Raw genomic sequence first — 13,432 nt, forward strand, 5'->3', positions numbered from 1 at the left:
AATGCATATACATTAATACTCAAAGTTTAGGGGACAAACAGGGTGAACTGGAAGTATTAGTACATGAAGGCAGATATGATATAGTTGTCATCAATGAAACTTGGTGGGATGAAACTCATGAAACAATTCTTGGTTGGATAAACAGAGGAACAGAATCAGAATCACATGAAGTATTAGTACTACTTTATAAAGTCTTAATAAAACATCTGGAATACTGTATCCAATTTTGATCACTACATAAAAAAAACCATTGGAGACTTTGGAAAAAGTGCAAAGAGCAACTAGGATGATTAAGGACCTGGAGACAAAATAGTATGAAGAAAAGTTGGAGGAATTGGGTAGGGCAAATATAGAGAAAAGAGGACTGGGGTGACATGATAGCAGTATTCCAGTATTTGAGGGACTGCTACAAAGAAGAGGTAGACTTATTTTGCAAAGCACCAGAAGGCAAGTCAAGAAACAACAGAAAGTAATCAAGGAGAGAAGCAACTTGGAATTAAGGAGAAATTAACAGTGAGGACAATTAACTAGTGGAACAGATGGCCTTTAGAAATTGTAACAGCTTCATCACTGAGGTTTAAAAAAAAACATTAGACAGCCATCTATCTGAAATGGTATAGGGTCTCCTGCTTGAACAGGAGGTGGGACTAGAAGATCTCTAAGGATGTTTCCAGCTCTGTTCTGATCTGAGAAGTAGAAATATTCATTGTTTTAAAATAAACTATCACCTTCACTATATTTTTCTAAAGAAATTTTGTTAATTAAATCATGAATACTGCAGACTATTCTTTCATCAGTTATTGTACCTCTAAATAGTATTGTTTCCTTTCTTATTTATAAAATACAATGATTTCCTAGCTCTTACTAAAAAATGAATGAGCAATTGTATATCCTCTGACTGGATTTTAGATTTTAAATAAGAATAGTGCTTTAAGTAAATTAAGAAAAGGAATTTATTCATTACTTTTTGCTAAGTCATTGTTTCACTAATTTAGTAAAGAATTAATGTTCCTATTTCTTTGATATTCATTCCACGTGAATAATGTAATTTCTAATTGTATTTCTAAAAGTAACTCTTGTATGAAGCAGTATATAAGTCTAAGTGGTTTTGCTATTATTATAATATGGATGTGGGCCACCAATTTGATAGAAGTTACCAATTATATGGTTACTGAGACTTAGAAACGTATCTTCAATCATGTATATTATCATTATTGTTTTAAGCAGGGGTGGGATTCAACCAGTGTTAATACCAGTTCGGTAATTATGTTTTAGGTTAATCTCTGTGCAATTTCACCCATTAGTTCCCATCAGCCTTTATGGGGCAATAGAGAACACTATTGTATTGACCTATACATTTCAGATTGCTTATATTAGGCAATTTTAGATATTCTACTCCATAATGGATATATGAGGAAGGCAGAAGATAGTTCATCAAATTTAGATGAAATTCTTGTGCATATTCAGTAGATTCAAAAATGAATTTGATCTGAATAATAAATATGTGCAGACTTCAACTTGGAATTTTTAGTAAATATCACAAAAACAGCATGCTTAAATACAGATAGTTAAAAACATTTAAATTATTTATCAATATTTAATTTTTTTAATCCTGCCTTTATTACTTTATAAGTAATATACACAATACTGTACTACTTCCTCCTCTTATTTTTCTCACAATAACAATCCTATGATACTACAAAAACTCTCACTGTATTGATCTATTTGTACCCTTGGGTTAGTCTAAAGGAGGCATTACACTCCCAACAATTTTCGAATTAAGTATCTAAAAGCTGCTAATTTATCTGAATCCATGACTCCTTTGGAATTGAAATTTCCATCAGGTTAAGTTAGTTCTATTTCCAAATTGCAGCCATTTTAGCATTCTTATAGTCATGTGATTGTTGTAGTTATGTGCTTCCTCCCAGCATCCTACAAGCAAAGGCAACGAGGAAGCTGGCAGAAAGTTGGAAGTCACTTCCATTCCCACTGCTTTTTTGCCAGCCCTTGGCTATTCTATTTATCTGTATAAATAAGTAAATATTGGATTATTATTTCAGAGGGGGGGGGGAGAAGGGAGGGAGCGAGAGGGAGGGAGGGAGGGAGGAAGAAAGAAAGAATTACCTGTTTTCTCTGAACTCTTCTGCCTCCTTTTCTTTCATTGCTGTTTGAGGCTCTTCAACATCATAAGAGAACAGGTGAAAGGGACTATGTGGTAAATAAGGTAATTTCTCAACATTTGGAGATGTCTTTGGAGTAATACATGATGAATTTTGGGAAATAATTTTGAAAGATGAGGAGGGTGATGAATGATGAGAAAAAGGATGCAAAGCAACTGAATCAAGGGATGATGAGCTACTGGAAATATTTGTTCTACAGTTCATGGGAAGCCTTTCATCCTGAGAAATAACACCTGAGATGACTGAAGTATCAGAATTCTGTGGAGCATGTTTAACCTTCCGTATTTCTGAGAACCCACTAGATTGAAAAGACAGATAAGGAAAAGTAAAAAAAGAAGAGAAATTGTATTATGCAAGTATCTCAAAAACAGATTATGCTGAAAGCAAAGAGATAGTAGTAGTATATAGTAGAAATTTACTTATACACTTATTTATCTGTCAGGAAGACAGAGAGAACTCTTGTTAGAATTGACTTTTTTATTTCAAAATCATGTTATGGACACTCTCATAAAATGTCTACGTATTTCAGATTGCCAGTTCAAAAAATGTCTCATGTGATATGTTCTGTAGTCCAGAGGTGGAAAACTATGGCTCCTTTACGACTTGTGGATTTCAACTCCCAGAATTCCTGAGATAACATGGCTGGCTCAGGAATTCTGGGAGTTGAAGTTCACAAATCAAAAAAGGGCCATTGTTTTCCATCCCTGCTGGAGATAAATAATAAAATACTTTACAGAAAGGAAATTGGTAAAGTTTTTGTAAGGTTTATTCTAGAACACAGGTGTCAAACTTGCTGTGTCATATTGCTGTCATGTGACGTTTTCCCCCTTTGCGGAGCTGGGGTGGGTCTGGCCTGCCACCAGTTTGGCACCCCTTTCTAGAACATAGAATTATAGGGCTGGAAGCAATCTCAGAGGTTTTCTAATCCAAATCCCCTGCTCAAGGCAGGAGACCTTATACAACTGTAGTCAAATGGTTGTCCAATCTATTTTTGAAAACCTACATTGATGGACATTCCACAAGCTATTCCATTGATTAATTATTTGGCCAGAAATTTCTCCTTACTTCTAGAACTCTTTTTAACAAGATAGTTGGTCTCAATTCCTGGTAATCTCTGGAAAAATCTATATAGTTTCTTGGTAACATTTTCTTAAGTGGTTTGCCATTGCCCTTTTCCAAAAGCTGGGAGAAACTTGGCAAAAGTCATCCAGCAAAGAAGGAGCAGAACTCGGGCTCTTGTTTTTAGCTGGTGCTTTAATCACCAAACCCAATGGCTTTAAGTTATCTACTACTTCCAAAACGGTTTTTAAATCCCACCTTCTTTTTTGAAGGTAAAAATTAACCACTAGGCTATAGCTATCTTTAATTTAATCTTTATAAAGGACAGCACTTTTATTTGTTAAATATCAGCTTCCCCTATCAATTTTGTTTAAAAGGCATTTTATAAAGGTCAGGTAGGAAATACCATGGGCATACTGGTGTTTATTGAAACTGTGATATCTATTCATGTCCTTGAAGAAAACTTCCCCAAGTAAGTTCACTGTGGTATTTATAAGTTTGCCTTTCCCACTTAGAAATACTAGAGAATTCCAGAAAATAACATCTAACATTCAGATGGTGTCAGCTGACACACAATATTTGGGAGAATATATATATATATATATATATATATATATATATATATATATATAGTAGTTTCCTATTAAAAATAGTAACTATTATCTTCATATTTTTTAAAAACAAGGGTACAATTGTTTCTATGAAAGTATTGCAAAAGCGAAATGATATTATGCTCCCCCGCTATCAGAGAAAAAGGTCCACCATAGAAGTAAAGTTGGCAAATTTGGGAGTTTTGCAGTACTATAGTTGCTCTGTTAAAGAAGCTCTATTAGAGATGAGGAATTAAAAGAGAAAACAAACCAAATATCAATGAAAAAGGGAGGAGGGAAACATCTTGGTTCTGGCAAGCTTTTGTCCTAGTTATACTGAGGAATTTAGGAAACCCAATTTTCTTCCATTGCTTTTGTTTTGTTAAAAAGAATACACAATTAAGAAATAGATTTATTCCAATTGAATTATGGTAAAGTAAAAACACTGAAACCAATGGAACAAGTCAATCATGACCATTTTACATGGGTATACTTTTAACCATAATTAAATCTGGTTACAAACCAATACATGTACAATTATGTGTGGGTTTAATTTTAGTAAAATGCATATTCTAGCAATATACTGTAATATTGCAAATGTTTATTGTTGGTTGTTTCAATAAATGTTGATGATGTTACTGGGACCATGATCCTAGTACCTGGCATTGACCTGCCCCGTAGCCTCTTCCTCCCTCTCATCCTCTGTACCAGGCTCTATGACTGGCTGTTCTTCATCCTTGTCATAAGCCTTCTCTCTAGGACAAAACAAGGCATGCAAGTTGGACAGCAACACAAGACACATAAGAGATCTAGGGAGATATTATCAGCGAAACAAAATAAAACTAGAAATGAAAGAAAAGGATAGAAATAAACATGGACTATATCTGCTAATAAAATGAGATGCAAAGGAGACTGGAATGAAGCAGATTTAGGGACTCAAACATTCAATTCTCAGTTTCTGGGGACCTGATTGATTCTGATTCTGGGGACACAGTGAATAACAAGAAAAGATTATCTGTGTATATAAAATGCCATGAAGGGATGGAGATACAAGGTAGATAATGAATTATATGTCAAGTGAATTGTGTTCGGGTGATTTTAGCAAACAAGCCACCACTGAGTTTTGGGAATTGAAGATAATTTTAATATTTGTTTCAAGTGACCATGTTTTATTATTGTCAGTGTCACATAACTTATTTCATGATAGTGTACTTTAGTTGTTATTTCTTTTATTTGCTCATCATTCACTCTGCTCTTTTATTTTGCTTTACTTTCTTCCTATGGATCTTCTTTTCCAACACTTTTATTCAAAACATGTTTTTAAAATAATCTTTCCTATTTTATTGATCTTATACACCATTAATTTGGTTCATTTTGTAATTTTCTACTTTGTGTTGGTAGTTTGGTATGCTCTTATTACATCTTACATATTTCCTCTTCCTAACTCAGTGCTGGCTCTGTTATTAATATAAGTACAGTTTTAAACCTTTTGTCTTATTACGTCATCTCTTTAAGTGACATTATCCATTATATACAACAGTATCATCAATTAACTTTTTTCATATTAAGTTCTTTTCTGCATTAGAAATACTCTTGTAGTGAATGTGTGGTAAGATACATATTGTTCACTCCTTTTTTTTAGTGTATCATACTATTATTGCAGCAATGTGCCTACATTTGGAGAACTCTTGCAAAATTTCAGTTCTTAAGTTATCATTCTTATAGAAATCTATGAGTTTAATTCTCTATAAGTTTACATAGAAATTAATCTTATAGTATGATTATGATTTACTCCGTCTGCTGTTAGTGAATATGTGCTGATCCATTTTTGTGCATTGACTATCATGTGAATGCCAAAATCTGTGGTAGATGACAGTTGATAGCAGTCCACACATATGTAGTCACAAACAAACATACACATGTACACACATGTACACACACACACACACACAGAGTCCTTCAGCTGATAATGAAGCTTCATGCAGAATAATGGTAATTTGGGGATTCTCATCGCTACTCATGAGGATTAAACAGGAATGTAACCTGCCCTTTTATTACTCAACTTCACCTTTGCAATCATCAACAGAAAACCACACTGCCCCCACCCCCATTCTCTTTGAAGGTGAGCAACATTTTGAAGTCAAGGAAATCCTAGAGTCTAACCTCCATAGAGGCAAACTCCAATATCTAATTCTAAGGAAACACTTACCCGCTTCTGATACCGAATGGGTGGCTGTGCCACATGTACAAACAAATTTATTGCATAAATTTCACACCCTGTACCCTCACAAGTCACAGTGAATGCCATATATTAATAACCTTGCTCTTACTTTCTTTTCCAAGTTTAACCTTTTTTCCAAAGGAGGCAATTGAATGTTATGCTTCATGCTTATGCTCTGCTATTGCATGTGCCAGTTTGCCATGAACTCTGGGGAGACTAGATGGGAAGGGAGAGAATTCAGGGTAACAAGTTCACTGTATCTTCCAGAGATGCAACTTCAAGATCAAATGGCTGAGAACAGACTGCAACTGCATTCCACATATGCAGCTACCATTCCAAAAATAATCTCTTTGAGTTTGATTGGACAATAGGACCCAGCATAGGAATATACCTAAAGGGGGAAAAGTTACTTTTGGGGATTTTGGCACATGCTTTTCAGGTCTGGCTTTCCTCTACTGTATTTCACTTGACCTTTCTCAACAAATGGAGTCAAGGATTGTTCTTGCTTAAAGGTTCAAGTTGAGGCAGATCTGACACTGACTGGTTAGGTCTGTTTGTTACATCTAATTGAAGAAGTTCACCCAAATTTTTAAAAGGACAAAATATGTATGCCTCCATCTATTTCATCTAAACCAACATAAATACATGACTTACATGAGTGCCAATCAAATTTCTACCTTAGTCATAAATGACATTTGCTTTTCAATACAAAACATAGACTATAGAATAATAGAGTTGGAAGGGACCACGGAAGTCTTCTAGTCCAATTCACGACTTGAGCAGGAGACTTTATATTATTTCAGATAAATGATTGTCCAGTCTTTTTGTAAGCCTCCAATGATGGAGCACCCACAACATTGGAAGGTAAGCTGTTCCATTGGTTGATTTCTCTCACCATTGGGAAATTTCTCCTAAGTTCTAGATTGCTTCTCTTCTTGATTAGTTTCTATCCATTGTTTCTCATCTTGCTTTTTGGTGCTTTGGAAAATAGTTTGACCCCCCGTCTTTGTAGGAGCCCTTCAAATATTGGAACACTCCTAGACCTTCTTTTCATTAAACTAAACATATCCAATTCATGTAACTGTTCTTTGTATGTTTTAGCCTCCAGCCCCTAATCATTCTTGTGGCTCTTCTCTGCACTCTTTTCAGAGTTTCAACATCTTTTTGATATTGTGGTGACCAGAACTGGATGCAGTACTCCAAGTATGGACTTACTAAGGTTTTGTAAAGCGGTACCATAACTTCATGTTATCTTGATTTTGTCTCTCTATTAATGCAACCTAGGATTGCACTGGCTTTTTTGGCTGCTGCTGCATACTGTTGGTTTTAATGATTGGCCACTAGGACTCCAAGATCCCCCTCACAATTATTGGCATGAAGCCAAGTTTCACCTAGCCTGCACTGATACAGTGGATTTTTTTTTTTTGGTAAACCAATATACAGTATTATATTGTAAATGCATATATTGTAATATATTATGTATACAATATTTTGCAATTGCACAATGTTTTATGCTTATTATCACAAGAATAAAATAGAATTGTTTATTGGCCAAGTGCGATTTGACACACAAGAAATTTGTTTCTGGTATGTACGTTCAATGTACATATAAACAGCAAGTAATAGGTCATAAATCATAAATCATAGTTATAATCATTAACCGTGTTACAAATAAAAATTGATAAATTGTAAGAAACCAATACAAGATAGTAAGAAAGATGAGAAATGAGACAGTGCTGTGGGAATTAAGTGTTCAGCAGAGTGACGGCACACTACAGGGGAAAAACTATCTTTGTCTAGTTCAGGTGTGTCCAACCTTGGCAACTTTAAGACTTGTGGACTTCAACTCCCAGAATTCCTCAGCCAGCTGGCTGAGGAATTCTGGGAGTTGAAGTCCACAAGTCTTAAAGTTGCCAAGGTTGGACATCCCTGGTCTAGTTGTTGTGACATGAAATGTTCTATAGTGGCGTCCTGAGGGGAGAAGTTGCAACAGTTTATGTTAAGGTTTAGGATTTACGCACAGGGATAGAAAATGATACTGGAGTTCAAGTCACTCTTATTCCTGCTCAAAGCCACACACTTGAAAGTCGTACCAGGGTAAATAGATTTCTAACTAAGAGTATTCCTACCTATAATAATAAATACACATATATACATTTATATATTCACCATTATGGGTAGGAATACCATGCCCTAGAATTGGACACAAATGATAGTGAAACCTTTACTTTTACATTTTATATACAGAATTTGTGTACACACACAAACACACACACAACCAGTAGACCAGATCCAGAAAAATGGATTTGAAACTGGATAACCAACTGCACTCAACATGTGTCCTCAGTAGAACTGAATCTACATTTAGGGAAGCATGCTGTGGGGTATCACAAGGTTCTGTCTTAGGTCTAGTATTCCCCGGCATCATCATAAATGATTTAGATGAAAGGCTATAAGGAGAATAATAAAATTTGCAGAGAACAACAAGCTGAGGTGAGCAGCCAATACTTTAGAACGGGGGTGTCAAACTCATGTTGTCATGGCAGCATCATGTGACATATCGGGACTTTCCCCCCCCTTTGCTAAACCAGGCATGGGCGTGGCTAGCACGTGAAGCATCCAGCCCATGGGCCGGGAGTTTGACAGCCCTGCTCTAAAAGATAGACTTCTTAATGCACTTGAATATCCAACAAGATGCAATTTTGTGAGAAAAGAAAGATTTACCCTTAGGTGGAAAAAAATAAATGGACAAGTATAGATGGTACCTGGCTCAACAACAGTAACTGTGAAAGAAATCTGGGACTCCTAGTGGACAATAAATTAAGTATAAGCCAGCACTGTGCCTCAGCTGTCAGAAAGCCCAATGCAGTCCTGCAGGCTCCATCAACAGAGGGATAATATCAAGACCATGTGAAGTATTACCACTGTGTTATACTGCATTGATAAGACCACACTTGGAATGCTGTATAGTTTTGGTCACCACTATGCAAAAAAAAAAGATGCTGAGCTCCTAGAAACTGCAGAAGAGAAGCAATGAAAATGATTAGGAAACTGAAGACTAAAACATACGATGAATGGTTGCAGGAGCTGGATATGTCTAATCTAACAAAAAGAAGACTAGGAATGACATGATAACGGTCTTCCAATAATTGAGACGCTGTCACAGAAAAGAGAAGATCAATCTATTTTCCAAACCACTTGAGGGCAAGATAAAAAGCAACAGATGAGTTATCAATTTATAACTTTCCTGGTAGTGAGAACAATTAACCAGTGGAATGGTTTGCTTCCAAAAATTATGAATGCTCCATCATTGGAAGAAGAAATTGGATTGCCAGTTGTCTGAAATGGTTTATAGGTTTCCTGCTTGAGCAGGGGAAATTGAACTATAAGATTCCAAGATCTCTTCCAATTGATATTCTGTACTCTAAGCAGGCTTCCCTTTGCAGAGAACTCATGATTCAAACTTTATATACAAACTGATTTAACAAGTACTTAGACCCAATGAGAGAGAGGCAATGTTATAAAAAGCAGACAGCTGATATTTCCCATTTTCCAGGTGAAAAAACATACATAACAACATATATGGAGCTTCAATGGTGCAGTGGTTAGAGTGCAGTACTGCAAGCTACTCCCATTGCACTCCCGCCAGGCTCAAGGTTGACTCAGCCTTCCATCTTGCCAAGGTGGGTAAAATTAGGACCCAAATTGTTGGGGGCAATATGCTGACTCTGTAAACTACTTTGAGAGGGCTGTAAAGCACTAAAAAGTGGTATATAAGTCTAAGTGCTATTGCCATAATAAAGCTAGCTGGACTCTAGAATAAAATTACAATTTATAAATTGAATTGGATTAACAAAATGTATGATTTAAAAAAAATCTTCGTCATTTGTACCTTAGGTTGTACTGCTTGCTTCCCCCAGATTTCCCTTTCTTTGTATCCTTCTTCCCATCTTAAAAAGATCCACTGGTGTTCATAACCATCGAATTTTCACAAATTGAGTAAAATTTGAATCAACAAGTTGATGTGTGCACTCTTCCAAATAATAGTCCTCAGCTGTCTAGGCTGATGTTATAAAATACTCTCCTGATTTTCAAATTTGATTTTCAAATTTGAAAATTATTGTACCATAAATATTTATGGTGAAACATCTTCCCACCCATATACCAAATTTTTAAAATGAAAGTAAATTTGCGAAATAATTTTTTTGATGTAAAGTGTATGCTTGAAGTTCAAATATGTACCAAGACTATTGTAAATGCAGCAAAGGGAGTGATGGCTCATTGGTTAAAGATGCTGAGCTTGTCAGCTGGAAAGCCTGGGTTCAAGACCCAAGTTCCACATAACGAGGTGAATTCTTGTTACTTACCCCTACTCTTGCCTATCTAGAAGTTCAAAAACATATAAATGCAGTTAGATTAATATCCAACTTCAGTGGGAAGGTAATAATGTTATGTGCATCTCTGGCATATAGCCATGCTGGCCACATGACCATGAGAATTTTCTTCAGACAATGCTGGCTTCCTTGGCCAAGAAACGGAGATGAGCACCATGCCCTAGAGTTGGACATGACTGACCTTTACTTTACTCTACATGCACTTCTTCACAATAATGAGCAATGACAAGGATTATTTGATATATCAGTAAGCATAAATGATCAAGGGTGGCTAAAAAGCATGAAAGCAACATTGCCATAATATGAATGCTATGTAACTGGAAAGAAGTTACTATTTTTTAATTAAAAAGCTAAGTAAGAGTTAAACCAGCACTGAAATGATGCATTTCAATAAATACATTAAATACCTTATTTTATAGTAGCTTTTTGCAATCTTTTGAATTCTTATATGATTGTGATTACATCAAGCCACCATACTTTTATTTCCCCTATATATTTTATTAGGAAATAAAAGAACATGTTTGCATTCATTCCTTTTTATTTTAATTGGAAAATTGTTAAACGATCAACTCCTATGGGCTGACTATTTCCCTAGGAATTAATTGCTTGCCTTATTTCATTTTCAGTAACTGAGCAAATACCATGTTGCCAAAATGTTACATGAACACTAATTACATTTTCAGCAAAATGAATTAGAACTGTGGGTGTGAAGTTACATTAGCCAATTAGAAGTTATAGAAATTTGAAAATATAAAAAGCAAAAAGAAACTAGGAACACTTCTTTGTTTCTATACCTACTTCTCACTACATTCTTCAGTGCTCTGTCTATGGCCACACATGAAATTAGGGCTTGAATGAGTGCAGGGGCTAGCAGGGGCTGATAAAGTATTCTTGACACTCTGAATGGAATGCCTCCTGCTCTTCCTACGTTCCAGCCCTCTTCGTTCACTGGAACCAAGACTGGCCCTTCTTCTGTCTTTGCAGGCAATAGGAAGAGGTTCTCCACTAGCATCACCATCTTCATGTCTCAATGTCATCTAAAAAAAATGAAAGGGAAAGTGTAGGGAATAATACATATTTATTTATATATTGTTTTGTTTTGTCTCACAAAGACATCTGGAAATGTCTTTTTATAATTGTTCTTTATCAAGGCTTTAATAATCTAGATAATGCTACAGGAGATTTCAGATGCTTTTTACACATGTTGAAGAATCAATTTGTCTATGTAGAATTTCCAAATATAACATATGCTTCCTCTTCTATGTGCACACAAGAAAAATGTCCTGAACCCTCTGAACAGTCTGAAATCTCAGACTGAAAGTAAAAATAATAATGAGATCTTAAGTACAACTCTCACCCAAAATATTGCCTGTTCCTTGCTATGCACCCTTGGCATGAAAAATAAAGACAGATGCTGAAATTTCAAAGGATGAAGAGATGTGTATTTGTGAAAGATCAAAAAGGCAACATGAGAGCGGGCTTTCTGCTGTTCCTAATCCCTATCAGTCTGGTCTTCATGTTATTATTCATGTTATTACTGAGATAGCATCTCTCCTTCCTATGACTCTAGACACCATCCTTTCACAGCAGAGGGGCTAAACTGTACTCCCCCCAAAATTATTGGTTTTATTTCAAACCTGTGGGAAACAAAGAAGCTACTGGGAATTAAAACCTTTTGCTATCAATAGTCTAGACAATTATAATCTCCTTCAGCTAAAAGGAAAAGCTGAAAGTACTGTGAAAATGTGAACAAATAGCATTCATGCAGAAATGTATTATGCAGAAAATAAATTAATCTAAATATATTTATTTCTCTATTCCTTTACCTGCCTCTCAAAGACCAACCCCATGTCCACATTGTGAGAGGTAGAAACAGGAGAAAGAAAGGAATTGTTAGAAGTGGGCAAAGTATGGCATGGCCTTGTGACACAGGACCTTTCGGCAGCCATGAAGGCTATCCTGAGTCTCCTGGAAATGGCCTAAAGGATCTCTGGTGAAGTTGTAACAGAATCATAACAAGATACAAATAGACTGATCAAATGAAATATTACCACGACAATATTGAAGGACTAAGAGATAGAACAGACAGAACAAAATAACTACTTTAAACACAGCCGGCATGGGAAATAAAACAGAAGAACCTGCAGAAATAAGGGGAAAAAGAGGAATCAAGATAATGGGACCAGCTGATATAAGATGTAAAGGACATGACAGTAAGAAAGTTTTCAAAGGATACTTGTACATTTATCCTGGAAGGGCCACAGCAAATAATGGAATGGGATTCTTGATATATCCAGACACAGCAAAATGCATACTAGACATCAATAACTGTTAAGATAAAATAATAATATTGAAAATCAAGAGAAAAAAACAAACTGAAACATATATACAATTACTTGCCCCATGCAATGATAATTACACAGAAGAACAAATGGATGAGTTTTTAATGAACTATCTTAGGAGATAGAGAAAGTGGAAGGTAACAGTATGGTGTATGTAATGGGAGAGTTCAACAGTAGAGTGGATACTAACAGAAAAGAATATGAACAGTTCATTGGCCCACCTGAACAGTGAAAGGAACCCAGAATGGGCAAAGGATACTGGACTTATGCTGCCAACACCGTATCTTTATTATTACTACATTTTTGAACACCAAAACTCACGACACTATACCTGTTATAAATGGAATGACATCATCACTTAAACGCAGATTGATTACATATTAACAAGGGTAAAAAGAAAGAATATTCAACGCAAAAGCAATCTCCCATGGACTATATGACACCTATCATAAGATTGTAGAGCTAATAATAAGACACCACAGTTTTAATATTAACAGGAAAAAAACAAATAAAAACAAGGAATTAATTAAGATAGCAAAAGTTAAACGAGAAGTAATAGAACAATTACAACAAAACATGGAGACAGCATTTTGTCCATTATTACCAGTGTGGGAAATGTGAGGATAAATAGGTATACAGAACTACC

At 35.5% G+C, this 13,432-nt stretch overlaps 1 protein-coding gene across 10 annotated transcripts in view; it reads right to left on the reverse strand.

Annotated features, from left to right (window-relative positions):
- Positions 1 to 13,432, reverse strand: part of FHOD3 (formin homology 2 domain containing 3) — a 268,815-nt gene that overhangs the window by 108,961 nt on the left and 146,422 nt on the right. For 6 of the 10 annotated variants that reach the window (XM_026678283.2, XM_026678280.2, XM_026678279.2 and 3 more), the window contains exons 10-12: positions 11,243 to 11,481; positions 4,489 to 4,584; positions 2,125 to 2,478 (exon numbers count right to left, since the gene is read on the reverse strand). In XM_026678283.2, coding sequence (XP_026534068.1) covers positions 2,125 to 2,478; positions 4,489 to 4,584; positions 11,243 to 11,481 — 689 coding nt within the window. The remainder of the gene's footprint in view (positions 1 to 2,124; positions 2,479 to 4,488; positions 4,585 to 11,242; positions 11,482 to 13,432) is intronic. The other 4 variants (XM_026678281.2, XM_087946238.1, XM_026678282.2 and 1 more) reach the window with 2 other exon arrangements.

Source organism: Notechis scutatus, chromosome Z (assembly GCF_049901735.1).
Source record: "Notechis scutatus isolate UNSWTSFEM ecotype Mainland chromosome Z, rNotScu1.2, whole genome shotgun sequence".
Lineage (NCBI taxonomy): Eukaryota > Metazoa > Chordata > Lepidosauria > Squamata > Elapidae > Notechis > Notechis scutatus.